At 45.9% G+C, this 21,479-nt stretch overlaps 1 protein-coding gene across 4 annotated transcripts in view; it reads left to right on the top strand.

The window, feature by feature from the left end:
* GATA3 (GATA binding protein 3) overlaps positions 1-17,937 on the top strand; it is a 28,979-nt gene extending 11,042 nt beyond the window's left edge. For 3 of the 4 annotated variants that reach the window (XM_019738258.2, XM_019738259.2, XM_019738256.2), the window contains exons 3-6: positions 1,699-2,235; positions 7,426-7,571; positions 11,753-11,878; positions 15,780-17,937. In XM_019738258.2, the coding sequence (XP_019593817.1) occupies positions 1,699-2,235; positions 7,426-7,571; positions 11,753-11,878; positions 15,780-16,064 (1,094 nt within the window). In that variant the 3' untranslated portion in view covers positions 16,065-17,937. The remainder of the gene's footprint in view (positions 1-1,698; positions 2,236-7,425; positions 7,572-11,752; positions 11,879-15,779) is intronic. The other variant, XM_019738260.2, reaches the window with a different exon arrangement.
* The last annotated feature ends 3,542 nt before the right edge of the window (positions 17,938-21,479 follow it).

Genomic DNA, 21,479 nt, shown 5'->3' with positions numbered 1-21,479 from the left:
AATTCTAGTGCTTGAAGGGGTTTTGGTGGAAAGACTACTGTCCTGGGGTTGAGACATAAGCGGGTTTCCTAGATTCCCGGTTGCATAGAATTTTCCTGCGGCTTTGCTTTTAGGTTGCCTCATTGCTGCTCCTCGCAACTCTGGCTTTATTCTCTGCTCCGGCCTACAACAGTCCATTAGGCTCCCAAAGAAAGTTGGGGATCCACCAGGCTTCTTTTCTATGGAGGAGCGAGAGATTCCAGGGGCCTTTCCTTTTTTCTTTCTCTTTCACCTTGAGAAGTTTGGGAGAGTTCTGAAATGTTAAAAAGAAACCCAGCCCTGTGTAGTTAGGGGGAAAGCTCCAAGGCTTCCCAGCTGTACGTGTGTTCCTAAGCAAGAAAGAGCTGCTAAGTTTCAGGCAGAGAAAACGTGTGGCTCCCTCAGTAACCCCCGACTGGGGTCTGCCCATGCCCCCGACTTGGAGCCGGCATTGGCGCCGATGACAGAGCCCCTCCGGCAGCAGGCGTCCTCCGCGCTGCTGTCACCAGGTTTAAACAATTGTTTCTGCGGATGGGGCGCTCTTTGCCCTTGTTCTCTGCAGATCAGCAGTTAAGTGGAAATGCGGTGGATGCAGGCTTAATATTATTTACTATACTACTTCCTGCATAATATGAAGCTTGACCCTTGGTGTTCAGAGAACTCTCCTTCCCTTCCACTCCCCTCCCCTTCCTCTCTCTTAAGATTTTAGTTTCAGTATTGTTCTTAATGGTTAAATAGCACGTCAAACGTTGGGGCAGGTACTGGATTAAAAGATCAATACGTGTATGCATTTGAACTTGCAGTTTAAAAGTGCCCCTCACAGAGTGTATGGACTTGTTTGGGTTGTGGCTACATAAACTGGAATTTTGTGTCTCAGGGGCTCAGGTGAAAAGTCACATATCACACTGGTAGAATCACACCTTTGAGGGCATCTGGAGCGTATTTTATCTTCTTTTATAGGATTTGGGAGGGTGAGACAGGCATCCCAAGTCCAGCCTTGGAAACTTGCTCCAGTAGTCTGAGAGATTAAAATTTCCCTGCAAATCCCATTTCAGGCCTTGCCAATTATGAGCAAGCACTGAAGTAGGGTTTCTTGGAGGGGACCCTAAGAACCCCCCTGTCCTCTCTTCCCAGCCCTCTCCTTCCTGCTCTGGGCACCGGGAGCTGCTGGCCTACCTGAGGCTGTGGAGTTTCCTGGCGTTGAGAGCTTGTGAGGCCAGGCTCACCCCTTCAGGCCTCGTCATTCACAGCTGACTCTCTTATCAGCCTTGCTGGGGTTAGGTCTGGGATGGGGACACCCAGCCATTGAAGGGAACCAATAAATCAAATCAGTTTCTAGAGAGGGACCTGGGGGGACGTGATTTAGAAAGTGTGTCTTGGTAGGCCAATAAGCCAAGGGGCCCCTCTCCAGTCCATGGCAGCACCTCTTGGATGTCAGACACAGGTCCCTCATTCTGCAGGAATGGATGGGACATTTGTGTGGGAGAGAGGGGTGAATTGTGTGCTGGCCAAGGTACTCATGGGAAGGCCTGGATTAGAGTGGGCCCGTGGAGCCCAGGTGCCCTATGTTTGGGATTTTCCTGAAAGGGAGGCTGGGGTGGAGGGGAGACTCCCCAGGTGGATCTGAGGGCCTCGGGGCTGCTCTCACTCGCCTTTCTATCTGTTGCCCCTCGCCCGCAGGGAGCCAGGTGTGCCGCCCGCCGCTGCTGCACGGATCCCTGCCCTGGCTGGACGGAGGCAAAGCCCTGGGCAGCCACCACACCGCCTCGCCCTGGAACCTCAGCCCCTTCTCCAAGACGTCCATCCATCACGGCTCCCCGGGGCCCCTCTCGGTCTATCCCCCGGCCTCGTCCTCCTCCCTGTCGGCGGGCCACTCCAGCCCGCATCTCTTCACCTTCCCGCCCACCCCACCGAAGGACGTCTCCCCAGACCCGTCCCTGTCCACGCCGGGCTCGGCCGGCTCGGGCCGGCAGGACGAGAAGGAATGCATCAAGTACCAGGTGCCGCTGCCGGACAGCATGAAGCTGGAGTCGTCGCACTCGCGGGGCAGCATGACCACCCTGGGAGGGGCGGCGTCGTCCGCCCACCACCCCATCACTACCTACCCGCCCTACGTCCCGGAATACAGCTCCGGACTCTTCCCCCCCAGCAGCCTGCTGGGGGGCTCCCCCACCGGCTTCGGGTGCAAGTCCAGGCCCAAGGCGAGATCCAGCACAGGTAGGCGCCTGCTCTCCCCTGGGGTCCCTTCCCCGCCCCCTCCGCCTTTCTTTTCTCCTAAATCTGGAGCCAGGGAAACAGAGTGCAGTCTGGCGCCTCAGGGGACCTGGGTGGTGTTCCAGACCCCTCTGAGATTTGATTTCTTCCCATTCTTCCAGCGGGAAAGAATGAGGTGTGTCCCCTCTCATTCCATTCTTCAGAGCAGAGGACAGTGGGATCTCATTTAAGGAAAGAGACAAACACCAACACAAACCGATCCTCTCCTGCCTGCCAGGGGGGCCTTCTGGGTTCTGCCAGAAGGTTACTCACTAAGTAACCTTTAGTGAGTTTCGAAGGCCAAATGGAAGGCGAGGGAATGACTCTTTAGTGTTTAATGCTAAACCGAAACCTCCTGAAACCTAAACAAGCACAGGTCCCTCCTCTGACCCTTCCTGGCCTCTGAGTCCCTTTGACTGTTCCTTTCGGCCCAGCTCAGACGGGTCATGCAGTCAACAGAGGACAGCCGTTTTTACAGACATGTGTAAATTATATATATATATATATATATATATATATATATATAGTTTTATTTTTTTGCGGGGGTTGGGGGGAGAGAGAGACCCTGGCAAAGGAGCCAACATATTCTTTGCATGGAAAAGGGGGCTTTCATAGTAAATTCTGGGAAAGCAAGGTGGGCTGTGCACTGGGAAACAGCTGCATGGAAATCAAAAGTCACCTGGGCCAGTTACCTGCAGCATCTTCTAGTGCTCACAGCCCAGGCAAGGGCAGGAAGGCGTCTTACAACATATTTCTCGATTGATCTGAAGCCAGAGGAGGTAGGAAGGACTGAAAAAGATCCCCAGGTGTGTGTCTCTGCTTCCTTTCCTCATCCTCTTTCAAAAAAGCACACCCTGTTTAACAGCGGTCTGCTTGTTAATTCTCTTGGTATAGACACTTGCATTTAAAAAAAACCTACACAAAATACGTTCGCTTTAAAAATGAAATGATCCACCACCAATTTTGTTTCTAACCGAAGCAGTTGAATCAAAGAATCTCAGATTCTCTGAGATGAGATTTAGTTATGTTTTTAGAGATTAATTTTGTGAATATCGTTGTGTCTTCTTGGGGGTGTGTGTCCATTTCAGGGTGGGTGAGTCTGGTCTATTCCAACTGTCCTGACTCTGCCCTCGACCTATGGAGAGTCTGTATACCAAGAAGTGGCACAAATCACTTGTCTTTTATGGGCGAGATGAGCCGTCTTGAAACAACAGAGTTGGCAAAACCCCGGTTTAGAAAACATCCGAGGGAGGGCTCTGAGAGCCCAGTGACCATGAGATCAGTTTTCAGGTTTTTTTTTTCTTTCTTTTCTTTTCTTTTCTTTTTTTTTTTCCAGGGTGACATTCACTCCGACTGCCTGGGCAGGACTGTCTCTATTTAGTTGATGTTTTAGCTAATCCAATTATTTTCAGACTGCTGCACGCGACAGTTGCATTGTTTATCCCGCGCCAGGAACTTTAATAGAGTCCGGATGCGGTTAGGCTGACAGAAAAACTCAGACCTGTATGTTCTATACATGAAAGTCGGCAGAGGGAGAGGGAGGTAGGCTGGCTGGTGGAGTCAGAACAAGCGAGAGGGAGAGCGGGCTAGGAAAGTGGCCTGGCAGCCTGGTCAGGGGCCAGGCTGGGGCGTGGAGTGGAGGGTTCCAGAGAAATGGGAACAGCCTTTCGCAGAAAACCCCAGGATTAGATCAAGGCGTGAGGGCTGATTGCAAAGAGAGCAGACCTGTGCCTTTTGAGGTAGTGATGGCATTTTATTTTTTTAAGTTCTCTTTTTCTGGTAGGACTAAAAGTTTTGGGGGAAGATCGTGGTATCTGAGGCTGCTGTGGTGGTTTTGTGTTGGGGGAAGGGACAGAGTTGACTTTTCCAAAAGCCTCTGGTTTCTTTGCCCTCATTTCCGTGTTTGATTTCTCCCCCTCTCTTGTGCATACCTTCGGCCTCTGGTTTAGTCTTTTCCTTTCGCACATCTCTTTCCTTAAGACTGCACATTTGGCGGGTGGTGGTGGGGGGTGGGTATCCGCGGTTTCCCCAAACCAGAACCAGGGGCATCTATATACCTATTTTATTTATTTATTTATTTTTTTGGTGGGGAGCAGAGGAAAGGAGACGATTTAAATTTGGCTTTTTACTTCCTCCTCTTATTCCTTTCTCACAGTCAAAAAACCCACGGGCAGCACACCTGGGCAGTGAGGGAGCTGGGACTTTTGGGAGTGTGGAGCGGGGTGGAGAAGTTTCTAGATGCCTTCTGTGTAAAGAGGGTGGAAGTGGTGGGAATTCTTGAGGAGGGGATTCTCTTGGTTTTAGTGGTTGCTTTTTTTTTTTTTTTTTAACCTCTTTGCAAACGCACTTGCTGAAGGAGGAGACAACAGAAGAGAGGGTTGTCGCATTTTGGAGAAACGGTTGAAGCTGTGGTTAGGGCACCTATTGCTTTTGTAACGCCAGCCGGCTGTCAGAGCTGGGATATATCTTTGCAAACAAAAGACAAAGACTTTTGCAAAGGGCCATTTCTTAGCTCCCCACGTCCTGTGGGCATCTCACCCCACCTTCCTCTTCACGACCTCCCACCCCACTCCCTGCCCATTCTGTCCAGCCCAGTTTCAGGATTTCAGTCAGAGGCGAAGGGGTGTTTGAAAATGGCTGTTGCATGTCAAGAGGCCTCTCAGCTTTGTGGTTCTTGTCACCTAAGAGAGAGGTGTCTGTCTGAGCAGCTCATACCAGGCAGTGAGCGAGGAGAGGGAAAGAAAGCAGGAGACAGTCAGGGCCTCCATTAGGAAAATTGGTTGTTTGCTGAAGTCACAGGCTAGAGGCAACAAGGAGAAAAGAAAAAAAAGTAAGAAAAACCCACACAAGGCAATCGCAAACTTGCGGAGTGAATCAAGACAGAAAATTGCTCTACTGAGCTGAGTCTTGCTGAAGAGGCAACCGTTGCTAGCTTTTAAGGTCCCTCTGAAAAGGAAGCTGTCATCCTCCCCACCGCCTGACAAAGAAAAGGAAATCAGACTAACCATGTCAGGCTGGGAGATCCCCCAGCCCAGGGTGCCTAGGAGCAGGGCAGTCAGCCCTTGTGCTGGAGGAGCATGGAACCAAGAGACCTCACACCCCAAGGAAGAAAGGGACAAAGTGGCTGGGGACCTGAGAGGCCCCTGTCTTGGCAGGATGGGGAGTGGGCAGCCCCAGCCAGGACAGGCCAGCATCCCCATCCCCAGAAAGAGCTGATCTAGCGCCCACTTGGGGCACAGACCCTGCCCACCTCCTGGCTCCAGCAGCCCCCGACACCACCTCGCCCACATTCCCCTTCTTCCTTCCCCCATGCCTCGCCCACATCCACCAGCCACAGCCCACAGGTTTGGACCCCAGTGAAAGGTGTCTAGATGCAGTTCAGTCCAAAGTCTTTTTTTGAGGACCGATAGATGCTGTTGGGTCCCTGGAAAGTGCTTATGGCACATAAGGGCCACGTGTTTGTAGATAATCGCTGGGGTTCTCAGGAGGCTCTCTGTACACCCTGAGTTAAGAATCTTTCCTGATTTTAGGTTAAAAAAAAATCTGTCTTAACTCCTTACCAATTTTTTCTTTTGAAAAAAGGAAAGTGGACCCAAAACTATTCAGCACCGGCATGGACTCCAGTGTGAAAGGAGGCAAAAACCTCTTCCATTTCCAAAAGTCCTTTTCTTTCCCCTGACCCTGCCCGGGAGAAAACACAGGCTCACAGGTGTAAAGCTCCCCAATTTCCAATTCCCACACACTTGATCTGGGGGCATCCCCAAAGGAGGGACAGGCGCTGGCCCCCAGGCCAGCCTTGCCCCTCCTGTAGGGAGTCATGATTTCCGAGCTCCAGTGTGGTTCTCCTCCCCCAGACCATCTTCTGGTAGTTTCCGGTTAGCTGGTTAATCTCTTAAAACAAAACAACCTTTAGGGGCTTCTCTTTCTCCCCTGCCGTCCTGCAGTCCTTCTCAGTACCCTAAAGAGAGGGAGACCCTGTCCCCACTCAGGCCTCCTCTGGGGGGTCCAGCTAGTGGAGCCACTGGCTCCTGCACGGTTGGGGACCCACAGATGGATGGAGCAGGGACTCTTTGGGGGGTCCTGTCTCGGGGCAGCCAGGCGGGGAGAACAGGCGCCCCCCAGCAGTGGGACAGGTTCACCAAGAAACCGTCCTCCTCCTGTAGAAGTTGAAAAGCAATCAGTAAGCAAACTCCCCGGTGTCCTAAAATGGTATTTTGAGGGTCTGGCTCCTTCTCCCGCCCTTGGAGTGAACGCTGACTGAACCTGGCCTGGCCGGTTTTTTGTTTATTTTGTTTGTTTGTATTTTTGGAAAAAGAGCAACTGTAGGCAGGCTTTGGTTAATCAACCGACCAAGACCTCCCTCCACCCTCTTCCCTACCTGGCCTATTCTGCTGAGCCTTTGCCCCCCACTCTGCCCCTCCTACCCTCTCTTCTTTCCCTTTCCCTGCCCCCCATCTCTAGGTTCCTTGCCTAAAGGTGGCACTTTAGTCCCTGTCACAGCGGCTGGGCTGGGAAACCGGAAAAACCTTTTCTAGAGAGAAAAAGGATGGTGGGGAAGGAGAGGACCCTGCTGGGTCTTCACCTGTTACCAGCCAGGGGCATTTCTAGTTCTATTGGAAGTAAAATCTAAAGTCCCGTCCCTGTCCCCCCAAATCAATCGGCCAATTGGTCAATCTATGCATCTGCGTGCTATCTGTTTATCGATCTCACCATTGATTCATCTTTCCTTTCTCCCCATCCTAATCTTCAGTATTTAGATCAATCTGTAGGGATAAGAATGGGTCACCTTTGTTTTCCTTTGAGTGAAGTGAGTGAAATGTTCTGTTCTGCCTTGTTGGGGGCTCCGAGTTTCTGGGGAACTGTGAGAAGTTGAAATTTGCCTTTGTCCTCCTCCCTTTGAGCAGGCCCAGGATGAGGCTCAGCAATGTATCCCTGGGCCACTTTCCTATGTACGAGTTGGGCCAGGAGCCAGTCACCCAGTGACTCTTTGCAGCTTGGGAGCCACCTTCAAGGGAGGTGAAGGTGGGAAAGTCCCCCAAAAGAGGGAGAAGAGAAGGAAAAACTAGTTCTCCATTTGACTGTCATTCCCTAATTCCGAGGGGAGCGCTGGCAGCTTCTCTTCCATAAGTGACTTATGTGTGGTCTTGTTTCTAGAAGGCAGGGAGTGTGTGAACTGCGGGGCAACCTCTACCCCACTGTGGCGACGAGATGGCACCGGGCACTACCTGTGCAATGCGTGTGGGCTGTACCACAAGATGAACGGACAGAACCGACCCCTCATTAAGCCCAAGCGAAGGCTGGTGAGTCGTCTTGGGGAAGCACTGACCCAACACTAACCATTTGGTGTTTTTCATTTCCTCTCTTCGGGAAGGAGAGCTTTCTGCAGGAAATTGGCAGGACAGCTCACAGTGATGTCGGCTTGCTTGGGAGAGGTTTTTTTTTCCCTTTTTCAAATTAGATATACTGAAAAGAGTGTTCTCTCTCTCTCTCTCTCTCTCTCTCTCTCTCTCTCTCTCTCTCTCTTCCTTCCACATTTCTTAACTCATCTATCAAATTTTTAAGGGTGCTGATTTCTGGGTTATCAAATGTGAAAAGTATTCCCTAACCGAAGGAGTACTGAAACAAGGCCAGGACCACTGACTTACGATGCATTGAATATCACTGCGTGACAGGCAGAGAAAGTTATAGTCTGAGGATGGACGGTCCCAGGCATCCCCCATAACTTGCTCCTAAAGTGGTAGAAGTGGGATCCTAGGCTGGATGAATGGTGTGTGCCAATGATTTAAGATGGATAGGGCCCGTTAACGGGATTTCACAAGCCACAGTCATTGAACCTAGTGGAGTTTTGGTCTTAGGAGCTGAGGACTCCCCACAGGTAATTCCTGTGGGAAATAGTGTGTGAGTCCTGGCTTGCCTCCTGGTGTCACCTAGCATTTGGTCCTAGATCCCCTTGGAACCACTATCGCTGGGGTGATGTTTTTTCTCCCCCTTCTTTTTTCTTTGTTAAACTTCTTGACCCCTAAAAATACTCGGGAAATTCTGGCACTGTCAAGCATTTATGAGGAAAACTAGCAGGAGGAGTTCATTTGTCAGCGTGTCTTCGGAACCTCAGGCCAGCTTGAATAGCAAGTGGATGTAACAGACAAATAAAAGCAAGCTCTGCAAATGATAACTCTAACCACAGTCAAGGATCAAAATGCTTTCTGTGGTGACGACATTCACCTCGTGGAGAGGGGAGGAGGGGATTTTCCCCGTGCAGTTTAATGGATGAAGAGGCATCCCGCAGAGTCTAAGGGGGATGTGGGGGGGGTGGGGGTGGAATCCAAATCCTATCTATTCTTTTTAAAGAATTATTTGTCTTCCCCATCAGATTTTAGTGCAACTCAACACCTTGTACATCCTCTTCAGAAGAAGGAAAAACTTTCTAGGGATGGAAATGCCCATGTGACTAATTTTTGGCAATCCTCAGTCTCTCGCTTTTTTCTTTCTGATCTTTGCCCCCTTTTCCAACTTTCTCAACCTCCCCATCCCCATGCACTTTGGTATTTTTTTTCCTTTCTCTCATGTGCAAAGCTAACTTCCTAGGAAAAAGCTGCCGGATATCTGAGCACTGGAGATAACTCATAAACAACAACTCAGCTTCCCCAACCTAAACATCAAGATGTTTGAACATATCAGAACAAGACGTGTTTGAAAAAAAAAATGGCTGGAGGTGTTAGCACAGAATGAATATGATCACACCACAAAAGAATGTTCTGAATCACTGAAAACCTGGCCTTAAAAAAAAAAAAAAAAAGTAAAAAAGAAAAAAAGGAAAAAAAAAAACTAACAACAAAAACTTTCTTGTTAAGAATAAGTCATGGTACTATTACAATCGGGCTTTTTTTTTTTTTTTAATTTTAAGGTAGAAGTAAAGAAGGAAAAAGAGGAAGTAAAGTCTCAGACTATGGGCTGATTAATGAGCAAGGGTGTATTTGACATTTTCTTGGGGTTTCTTTTGTCTGGGCAGATTGCATAGGAAACTCCACTTGCATTTTATATAATTTTGTCTTCATTCACCTTTCATAAGAATTCTCTAGACTCTGAGTAATAATCACTCTTAATTCTAGAGTTCATTGGCTGCCACATTTTAAACTGTCTGTTCTATCTTACTCATCTGTTCTGGGTGGTTTTATATATTTAGTTCCATAGAATTCATATGCTCCAGAGAGAGACTCGGAGCACATTCAGGATTTTTGAATTAAATTAAATTTTTTTTTTAGCCCTTAGATGCATTTAACCTAGAACCTTCTTTTTCTTCTTTCCTATTATTTCCTGTCCCTTCTTTCCAGCTCCGTCTCTCCATTTTGCTGTTTTTGTTTTGCATATTTGCAGATACACTGAAGACCACCCAGCCCATCATGTAGCTAGCTAGCTCCTCCATCAGATGAATATCTAACACTAAATAAACTTGTGCAGGAAATAGAAATGACTGACGGGAAGCGCCATAGAATTTTTTACCCCAGTGTCGCCAGGATTTTCATATGTCTAACAACCAGCTGAGTTAGCTTGGTTTATTAATGGACTTTGTCTCCTGCTAGTGAACCAAACAGTGTAGCTTTGAGAGGTTCTGTATAAATTCACATAAAGTCTGTAGACCGGAGACGTATTCTGAGCCCGATTGTATTTATGTTACTGTCAGTATACTGTGAAGGATGCGTCGAGAACCTCGTCATTTGGAGCTCTGATTTTACGGGTTGGCCTGATGTGCTTGTACTAGGCGTTCCAAGATGCTGGGCTGGGAAATCTGGTGCCTGAGTAGATATTAGTCTACTATATCCAAGTGTTTCTTTTAAAGAAAAAAAAAAGTACAGGAAGATAATAATAATCACATAATAACATAATTGCCCAAACCATTAAGCTCTGATTTAATGTATTATTTTCTTCCCAAGAGTACAGAAGAAACAGTTATTTAAGTCTTAAACGATCACCTTACATAAAGGCAGGTGGAGGTTAGAGACAGTGCTTTTGGGCTGTGGTGAATTATTTTCAAAATGGACAGCCAAAAAGTAAAACCTTCTCAATTATGATAGATAAGGGCTGTTTTTAATTTCCAGTTTCTTAGATGCAGAGAATAAAGAATTACTAACATCCCCCCGCCCAAAAAAAAGTCTCTATTATTTAAGCCTGTAGGAAGGAGAAGCATATCTGCAGAACAATTTAGTGGCTTGGAAAGGAAAGGAATCAGTCTGCTTAATTCAGAATTGCCACTGGGTTTTCCATACCCGGCAGCTTTCAGTCTTCGGCCCAACTTTTTGATTGATAAAATATTGATGGAAATGTGTACCACGATCACTGCCGTTTCTGTTCCTCACTTTTATAATCACACCAGAATTTTTTTGATCAAGGTAAAGGCCAGCCGAAATGCCTTTGGTAATATTTCTGAGTTCAGGAGCAGGAATAAGTTTGTCGTTAGAAATTTCTTTTTATGTTGCAGGGGGTACGCTAAGGAATTGAGAGAGGTGAATGTGAGAGGTGACTCAACTCCCATTTTCTTTCAAAAGTTTTTCAGTTTAGTTTTATTTACAAGCAGGGCCATAGAGAATAGGCCCCCTTATAAATGTGTGTCAAAAAGTGAAAGGCAAATAATTTTGCCTTTTAAAAGAAATGAAGGCAGTGACACAGGCAAATAATTAAACTTCAGGTGGAGGCCGACATTTGACCTGCGGCTCCTCTGCTCTGTGAACAACAAATAGGAAATACCTAATTTTCAGAAGGTGGAATGAGATGAGAACAGGAGGAGGGGCTGTGTCCCTACTGAAGTCCAACATGCCTTCTTTACAGTTTGTCTCATTAACTAAAAGCCACCTAAACAGAATGAGGATGGTGGTCCCCATGAGTGACCAAGTCTGAAAGCAGACATTCTTATTCCGTGAGCTCTCTGTTCTCTGTGTAAGCCAGCGTTTCTTTATTTGGGATCTATAAGTGCGTTTGGTGCTTGGGCTTGCTTTTCCTTTGCTGTTACTAACTGCTGGCTGGGAGCCTCATTGAGAGGTGATATCTGAGCAGATGCCCTTGAAAAAGACCTCATGGGCCTGGCGAAGGAGGCTCCTGAAAGCCTAAACTAGCCTAATTCATTCAAAATTGCCGCCCATAAAAATTCAACATCTGGAGAACTTTGTGGGATGGGGCAGGGGCAGAATTAACCTCAAGAGGTGGTGTGGGCTTTTGAATTCCCCCGAATTCTACCAGGGAGCCCAGTGGGCAGGACCCTGACCACTGGGCTGCAGGCTGACACGCTCCTTTGCCAGTGGATCGGCTATAATTTTCTTCTTGAGGCTGCTTTTGGGGATCTTTCTTACTTTCATGTGGGCCACTTGCTAGTTTTGATTTCAATGATAATTTCTTTCTTTTTGTTTTTTAATATCTGTCTCTGTAATTCTGAAAACACATTTAACATTTGTTTTGATTCCCCCACCCTTTCCCTCTCCCCACTTCCCAGTCGGCAGCAAGAAGAGCAGGAACATCCTGTGCTAACTGTCAAACCACCACTACCACTCTCTGGAGAAGGAATGCCAATGGGGACCCTGTCTGCAACGCCTGCGGGCTCTACTACAAGCTGCACAATGTAAGTGTCACGGAGACCAGTCCCACCGTGTCCCTTGCTGATGATGCGCATTGTCACCCTTTCCAGGCCCCCCTTCTTAGTTTGCATTGCCCTCCTTTGGGCCACATAACCAGCCTCCCGTAATCAGTGATGTAGGACTCAGTGTAGGAAACTGCTATGTACTATGGAGCCTTGCTGAGAGCCAAGGGTTCCGACCGGATGACCCAGCCCCCCTAGTAGGCATGGAAAACACCAGAAAACAGTACATGCCGTACAGCGATCCAGTATGCCTGGTGGGCCTGGTCTGGCTTCTTAAGGGAAAAGAATCTTCCCCTTTTTTTGGGAAACAAAAAAAGTCACCAGCTATATTTTGATGTTTCCTTGCGGTTTATACTTATGGCAAAAGTGAGAAAGAGCGCGAAGGAGAGAGCGAAAGAGACAGCTAACCAGATAGTAATGCACGGCACACACATTCCTGAAGCTAAGAGTACTGAACTTCAGTTACTGAGGGGGAGAGTCTTACCCTGTGCTGTGAATTTTAAACGGGGTCTCTATATAGATGACATGAGATGAAGCGTCCAAGAGATTTCATCTGCTGGCTTTTCCTAATCAGCAGAGAACTGAGAAAAGCTGAGAAGAGCAGCCTGGAGCGCTTACCCCTACCAGGGAAAAGAAACACTGTGTTTCCTTCTTCTATGTCCTATCAGCAGAGTGATAATGGCCAGCCAGTCACCTAGGTTTAGCTCTGTCATTTCTAGTCTTTTAATTTGGGGTCCACCCATGTAGCAATGTCTTTACCTTAAAATTACCTCCCCCCCCCAAACAACTCTGGCTGACAGGCCGTGACCGAATGAGGTCTGAAGCATGCCTTAGTCCCAAAGAAAGAATTCTCACCTCTCTCTCACTCTCTTCTTCGTCTCTGTCTGATTCTCCTGAAGTCTCTTGGCCAGTCTAACTTTGGCAAAGTCTAGGGCTGAATGGGGAAAAGGCAGAGCTTTTTGCTCACAGCCATTCTGGCACTCACCTCATCTTACCCAGGAATACCTGGGAATTAGGGAGGAAGCTTTTCTGGTTAAATTTCTCAAGTCACAGGAGGACTTCTGAGGGTCACCCAGCATGCTGTTCTGTTTTTCCCTTTGGGGAACAAGTTGCTGCGATTCCCAGGGACCCTGCCTACGGTGCCATCCCTTCCTGATGGGACACCTGAGCAGTGCCAGCCCTGATAGAACTAGAGTCTTCCTACAGTTGGTCCTTCTCCCTTAGATCCTTGGACTGTGGTTTATACACATTTATCAGCAATGAAACCCAAGTTCCATTTTCACTTTGGGGAATTTACCTGCTTACTCTGTGGAGATAAACAGATTTGTGATTAAAATCTGGAAGATTTGGGGCATTAGAGTTTATGAGCCACCCAGTCATCGGCACAGCCTATAACATTATTTTTGGGTTGTAATTTATGGTTTTCAAAGAACTTTCATGTTACTTGATTACACTGGAGCCTCAAACAGTCCCGTGATGTAGACAGGGCAGAAATTGTCTTTATTTCTGGTTTACTTGAAGAAATTATGACTCAGAGAAGTAACTTGTGCAAGGGAATGGGGCTGATGAAGTGAAAGAGGCAGGACCGATTTCAGAGTAGCAGAAGGCTTCCTGGGAAGCATCAGGACTAATAGGGACCAGTGGAAGGTAAACGCTTTAGAACGTTTTAGAACAGACCCGAGTTCAATTTAAAGCAATGAGTTCTTTCCTACTTTCATGGAAGTGTAGGAATTATGGGATTTTCAGCAGCTATACATATCTTTGACTACTTAGCTATGATGTGATATGATTTCAATTGTGTCCAAGCTAAAAAAATATATTTCTGAAGAATATGAATTTCTCATCAAATCAAATAAATGTTCAAGGAACCCCCCTCACTGCTCTATATTCTTTATTAGCTCCTGACTTCAAGGCTGGGCTGCTGTGGGAGAGAGAAACTTGCTTATCAAGAGTGGTTTTTCTGTCTTTGATTTAGTAAGAATTCACAAAAGGAAGTGATCTGTGTGTATTTAACAATAAGAGATAATAATCCATTAACATTCTCATCGTGTTGTATTTTGTTCCGCCCTTGTATATGTATGCCATAAGTTAGTTCCTTTCTGCTTATCTAGGTGTTTAGATAACTACCTATCTCAGTATCAGTGTGTCTAGGTGGTGTTGGGACTAGTTATCTGGGTTTGTGTGGCTATCTGTGTAACTAGATATTATATTTAGATACCTGGCTATGTGTATCTAGATATCCGGGTAAAGAGCTGTGTGTCTAGACATTATCTGGGGGAAGATTTGATGTGACAGTAGATTCCTATCACCTCTGTCAGCTGTACCTTTATCTTGATTATAACTTTGAAGAAGGAACCCTGAGATGTTCTTTTGGCAACGACCTTTTAGCTCTTCTGCCATCACTCACACTGCCTTCCTGGCACAAGGGGGAATCAGGTCCACGGTGAGTTTCCACGCTCGCTGCGTGGTGACCTCCCCCACCTCAGCTCCAGGAAGCTGTGTGTTTGCTGCGCCCAGAAGTGTTGTCAGCAGCCTGTCTCTCTCGATCTTTGGAATTCTCTCTTCCTTACCTGTCCTTTGCTCACTTTTGGAGGAGACAGGTAGACCCTGTAGCCATGACAGCCTCTTCCCTTCCTGCACCCTTGAGGGCCCTGAAGGGAGAGGATGTTTTTTCCCCACGGAGCCAGGAATGACTGAGACCCTGACATTCCCTCCTTGAATTGCTTTGCCACATTTCCCTGGAAACACAGCCAAATGTGTGGTTTGCTACCTGGGGCCGATGGCTGCTGTTGCGGTTATTCTGATTCTGACTCCTTGTGTTGCGTGGTCTCTGTGGCTTTGTAACGTCCCCTCTCTTGATTTCCCCTCTTCTGTCCCCCACCCCAAAGCAAATGTATTTTAAAAATAAAACCAAAGAGCCTTATTGAGAGTGATGGTATGCTGTGTCAGAGACTGAAGACTAGTGATCTTTTTGTCTCTTTAGTTCATTCCTGGTCTTTGAATTTTAGAATGAGTACTTTCATGCTAGCACAGTACTTCACACCCCTAAGTGGTTACTGAATACTTGCTGATTGGTTGTTCTGCTGTGTGTCTAGTTAGAAGTGGATAGTCAGAACTAGGTGGAAATTGCAACTTTCAATCATTATAGTTGTTGTGACATGGGCAAGACAGATGACCTTTTGGGAAGGTATGCTGTATTAAAATATGACCCCAGAACACACAAATTCCTGGGGAAGATTTGCCAGCACCTCCCATTGCAGAAAGGCCAGGTAGAAGAGAGACAACCAAACACGAATTCAAAGAGGGCTGCCGGCCTAGTTTCTTAAGGCAGTTCAACCTGAACACTTCAGACTGGTGGCTGTGACAGTGCTTGCAAAGTCCCGCTATGGATTTCAGACGAGTAGACAAAATGTTTTTTCCCTTTGGAATATTCCTCAGTTGAATCCATTGTCATGAAATAGTCTAAGGAAAATCTAATGAAGTAAGACAAGTTATCATATTTCAGTTATCAAAGAAATATGGTCATATTGGGTGGGTGTCTAGAATATGGTCCGTGGGAACGCCAAGTTCCCTGAGGCAAAATTTCTCGCAAATAACTGATGCAGATGGACATAATTAATAACCTCTGCTGGGAACACCTTACCTGTCGTCTCTTGGTTTCTGAAACTGATAGAGACCGACAGTCAGAACTCTGCTGCCGACCGAGCCTGCCGGACTCTGGGGCCCTGGGAAGGAGGCAGGAAGAGGTGGGAGGAAGGGGCCCCCTGAAAGCAGATCCCTGAGCTGGGGCAGTCAGAGGAACCCATGATGGGGTGTGAAAGCCTGCACCATTTCAGAGCCAGCAAAAAAGTAAAAAAAAAAAAAAAAATTGATCTTTGTTTAGATTAACAGACCCCTGACTATGAAGAAGGAAGGAATCCAGACCAGAAACCGAAAAATGTCTAGCAAATCCAAAAAGTGCAAAAAGGTGCATGACACACTGGAAGACTTCCCCAAAAGCAGCTCCTTCAACCCAGCCGCCCTCTCCAGACACATGTCTTCTCTCAGCCACATTTCACCCTTCAGCCATTCCAGCCACATGCTGACCACTCCAACGCCGATGCATCCGCCGTCCAGCCTCTCCTTTGGACCTCACCATCCTTCTAGTATGGTCACCGCCATGGGTTAGAGTCTCTACTCGATGCTTAAAGGTCTCCAGGCGAGAGTCCCTCCAGCCCCTTCTGTGTGCATTTTTGCAGGAGCAGTATCATGAAGCTGAGAACCGATGGATATCTGTTTTTTGAAGGCAGAAAGCAAAATGATGTTTGCTACTTTTGCCAAGGAGCTCACTGTGGTGTCTGCATCCCCAATCACTGAATCTGGATCCCATTTGTGAATAAGCCATTCAGACTCATCTTCCCTATTTAACAGGGTCTCTCTAGTGCTGTGAAAAAAAAAAATGCTGAACATTGCATATAACTTATATTGTAAGAAATACTGTACATTTGAAGAAGACTTTATTGCATCTGGGTAGCTGTAAGGAAGGCATGAAGGACGCCAAGAATTTTAAGGAATATGGGGAAAATAAAATATGGAAATTAAGAAGAAACTAGGTCTGATATCCAAATGGACAAACTGCCAGTTTTGTTTCCTTTCACTGGCCACAGGTGTTTGATGCATTAAAAAAAAAACAACAACAACAAAACAAAAAAAACAAAAAAAACAAAAAAAAGAAAGAAAAAAAAAAAGAAAAGAAAAAATTAAAAAAAAAATGTCGTAGGCGAATCATTCGTTCAAAGCTGTGGGCCTCAGCATAGAAAATTCTATCAGTTCTGGGCAATCGTGTTAACACTCACATATTGCCACTAAGGGTTTGGCATAGCCTTTTTCCAGGCCTACATGCTGTGTGAACACGTCCCTGTAATTGTCGTTTGTATGTATAATTCAAAGCACCAAAATAAGAAAAGATGTAGATTTATTTCATCATATTATACAGACTGAATCGTTGTACAAATTTATTTACTGCTAGTGTTAAGATCTGCTTTTTTTTGTTTTAATATTTTCCTTCTCTCTCAATTTATGGTTTAATAAACTAGATGACATTCAGTTGATCTAAGGTAATTGTGCTCCGGAGGGCTTCTTTTCCTTTTTTTTTTTTGGATGATATTTATTAAATAGCTTCTAAGGGTACAGCAGCATCTGTCGTTTGACTCACGCCTCCCGCAGCCTGTGCTATGAGGGTAGCCGTGTATGAGCTACCGACGTGCATGTCAGCGCCGTAGGCCGGTCAGCCCCGGTTCTGGGAGCAGCCTGACTGGCTGTTAGCTCTGTTGTGGTCTGTGTTAGTGGTCACTGCCTTTAATCCAGTCTGTTGGAGTAATAATATAAAAATAATAATAAAAGTTGAAACTATTTTAAGACAACACAATAACATCGTTATTGAAGTGGTGGCCAAGCTCTTCTAGAACCTGGTAGCTCTAGCTAATTTAAGAAAAAGGAATTTAAAAAGAAACAACACCCAAACATGTGGAGTGTTTCACTAGGAGATACATACAAGCCCCAGGTCATTCACATTTATTCCTTTGGGAAATTGTGCATCTCCGGAGCTTCTCTGTGCAGCCCAGAGGCATGTCCTGTGGCAGGAGTAACTTCTGTGGTCCCCTAGTGAGCTGCGGTTTCCTGTTCTTGTGCACCTCGAGTAGACCATCTTCTCGCAGGAGCAGTGGGAAGATGTCCACGCTTGAGCCCCCCTAGGTGGACTGCAGCTGGGGGATTCCTCGAGGTTCTTTGCAAAGACCCAACGGAGCTGGGCTGGCTCTTGAGTTCATTTCTGTTTTGCTTTTCTACTGTTGAATAACATCACCGTGGAGGGTTTACTGAACATTCGCGAAACATGAAATAACCATTTTGTAACTTACGCTGTATAGTTTCCTTTTCCTCTGTTGACAGAATGTGTAATGATGGCACATTTTAAAATCTCTGTTAATCACCTCTTCTGCTTTCTTAGCAAATATTTTAAACCTAAAGCTCAATGTTGAAATAAAGGAGTAGAGAATCACTGAGATGCAAATGGAGATCTTACTGGCTCCCAATTAATGATCTGTAATTCGCATGGGTTTTTTCAATGACCTTTGAGGCACCAAAGGAAGTCACCATCTATTGCCATCTTAAATGTGGGAGAGTTTATTGGATGGTCCCAGTGTCTCAGGATTTGCCACCTCTTTTCTTCGGGAACAGATCTGAGTTAATTGATGCCCTTTCACCTTAAGAACAGGGAGTTCAAATTCCTAACATTCTTGGGGTGGGAGAAAGGTGGGGCGGGGGCACACAGAAAAGTCCCAATCTCAGTACTCTAGCTACATTTTGTTTTAGGTACTCTAGTGATAATGGCACATTAGGTCCTATTCCTTCTTCAGAGAAATGTCATTTTATCACTCTGTCCATTGATTCGACGTTCTAAGACGTTTCTAGAAGAGGAGACAATTGATTTAAAAAATATATATGATAGCGATGATTCAGTTTCTTCATTAGACAGTTGTATGTTTTCATGGTTCAGTGATTTTGTTCTTTTTTTCCCTTCATTTCAAATAAGTTTAAGACACTAGAAAAGCAGTACTAGCGAGGGTTTCATCTAGAAAAACAGAACAGAATTATAGATCTAAAATAGTGTTGACATATTTTTGAGTAAATTGTACCCCTACTCAATTTTCAATCTGTTTTGTCTCCCTTTTGAAATAGTTGAATTAGCTCATCCATACATTACGTGAGAAATACACATGCAAATTTGGATTATTTCTCTAAAACATTTAGAAAGCCAACATGATAGAAAAAGTTACCAACTCTTGTATGTCTAACAGTGGAAGTTCAGAAGGTAAGCATTTTGAATTTAAATGCTGTTCTTTTTTTTTGCAGTCAACGTATATCGAGTGACTGTCTAGCTTGAAGTCCATTTAAAACCACTTTTTGTTTTTTAAGCAGATCAGGAAATAGAGAAACGAAGACTGCAGTGTCTCATTCTTACTTTGTGACATTTACATGTTATTCCCCTTTAAAATGAACTACATGCCCTGTGGTGAGGTTCCTAACAGGGCCTCTGGGTTGGTCGCCAGGCAGACAGCAGGTAACCGGAAGTGGGGACAGCCAGAGTCTGCCTTCTGAGATCAGTTTCTATTTTCTAAACCTTTCTCAGATTTTAAACTTACTTATAAAGTTTGCTCCTCATCACAGGACTTCATTTTAGTATTTCCTAAGTCTAGAACTCTGGGAAGAGAGTGAATTTTCCCCAGGTATCTGCGTGACCTGAGTTTAGTAAAACACCTGTTCACAAAATTCAAACGTCCAGACTCAAATGCCATCTACTCCGTGTCTCTGGTACTTTCCTCACAACGGTGAATTGTCTCACGTACATTTGAAAGGTGTAGAAGCATTATTGCTCCACGTACTCTCTCGTTCCATTCCGCTGTCCTCAACCCCAAACCCACCCCCAAATCTAGACCTGAACAGCTGTCATTATTGACTCCTCTTGCTGATAAATTCCCTCCCATTTCCAAGCTAAGGAGAAATTTTAAAAAATGTTTTTTTAGATGAAAAATGAAAAAATAAAAGGACAACAGGAGATGTTTGAGGGGTAGCATATTATAGTTTTACCTACAAAATACAAATTTTAACCATTATCCAAAACAGCTGAATAACACACCAACCCCTTTCCTGTGCCCTCAAACTTAGGAAAAACATTTTCATTTTCGTTTGTTCTATCTTGCTTAAATGGCATGAATTCACCCTCAGATTGGACACCCTTTACAAAAGCCCACTACAGGGAAAAAAATCCAGAATTCAGAGAAACTCATTGATCGCTTGAACACATCATGACGAAGGTCCTAGGAGTCTGGGACCTTGGGTTTTGTTCCTGGCAGCCACTAATATACAGCGTGCAACAAGGCCCTTAGTTTGATTTTTCTGGGAGTCAACTCTTTATCTGCATAATTGCGTGAGATGATCGCAAGACTCATTTAAGAAGAAAATACCATGATTCCACTGGCTTTTTCTGTTTTGTTTTGTTTTTGGCAAACATCCTTTATTAAGAAAGGCATCCTGGGGTGGTCAATTAGCTCAGTTGTTTAGAACGCAGTGCTCTTAACGGCAAGGTTGCCAGTTCGATTCCCACATGGGCCACTGTGAGCTGCACCCTCCAAAACTAGATTGAAACAACCACTTGACTTGGAGCTGATGGGTCCTGGAAAAACACATTTAAAATAAATAAAAGATGTTTATTTTTTTTTTATTTTAAAGAAAGGCATCCTCACACCCCTGTCAGAATTTTGACCAATAATAGTTCAAAAGATCCCAGAAGGGGCAGGGGTAGTTCTACTCCCCTCTGTCCTTATACTAGCTTGTGAAACAAATTAACTTGTATTTTGTGACTGTCAAGCCAAGACAGGAGTTAATGTCCCAGCCTGCAGGTTCCCTGCTCCTCCTGAAATGTGTCCAGGCCCCCCCTCTTGAGCGGAATACACAGGACTTGCTTGTCTTGCTGACGTTGGCAGCGTGGTTCACATTTCACTCATCCATTGTGTAAAGAAATTCTGCCTGAATTGCTTATGGGCTATGCTAAGGGGATACCAGAGTCCAGTCTTTTTGTCCTTGTGCCCCTTCTCTTTCTCTCTGGAGAAGGGGGATCAACAGAAGAAGTAGACCAATGTTCCCTAAAGCTGTTCTTTTTAGGGTGCCCCACGTGGACTCTGATATCTCCAAGCCCTTGAGCTTCTTTACAGGGGATCTCGGTACATTAGCCACATTGTTTGGGGTGCATTTTTACAATCCCCTGTCATGTCTGTGTGCACAGTGTGGCAGGCTGGCATTGGAGAGGGATTTGGAGAGCGGGCTCACCGCCCCTGCCCTCCCCACTCCACCCTCCTCTGCACTGTCCAGCGACAGCCCACAGATGTGCAAACACCTGGGGGGCAGTGTGTCTTCCTAAGGAAGCTGCTTTGGGCCTGGCGTAGTGCAACTTAAGGGGTGTAGTCTGAACACGCTGGGTCCTAATTTGGCGACTTGTTCTAAACTGGACCCCACTGCAGAAAGATTTGGAGGGTGGTTGCACAACGCCTAAACTACCAGGTATTGACTAAGATAGCAACCAATTGGTTTTCTTTCTTTTTTTTTTCTGGCCTGTGGGCATTAGAAACTTCTAGAAAATGAAAGTTGTTTTCTTTTTCTGATGATAAAATTAGTTAATACTTACTGACCAGACTTGGAAAGTACCCTTTCCCCCTCACCACACATAATGTTTTTTTAAAGAAGCAGGAGAAACCAAGGATTTGGGGGCCGTGTGCCTCCTGGTCTTTTGAATACTTGATAGGGAATGCCTTAATGAATCCGATGGCCCTGGAGGAAGGGCTTGGGGAGGGAGGCTTGGCTAGAACGTTTGCTTTCTGAGGGTCATTAAAACTCGATTTTGTGTACTGGAGGGGGTCATTAGGAAAGTGAACCTTGTTCAAGGTGGCCACCCACTCCCTTCTCATGGTCCAGGAGGTTCCACTCCATGTGTTGGGACTACCTCTCACAGCCGTTGCAAGGACAGCGGGTACCCCACCCACGGTCCCTG

Source organism: Rhinolophus sinicus, linkage group LG02, assembly GCF_036562045.2.
Source record: "Rhinolophus sinicus isolate RSC01 linkage group LG02, ASM3656204v1, whole genome shotgun sequence".
Lineage (NCBI taxonomy): Eukaryota > Metazoa > Chordata > Mammalia > Chiroptera > Rhinolophidae > Rhinolophus > Rhinolophus sinicus.
This window is presented reverse-complemented; position numbering and strand designations above follow the sequence as displayed.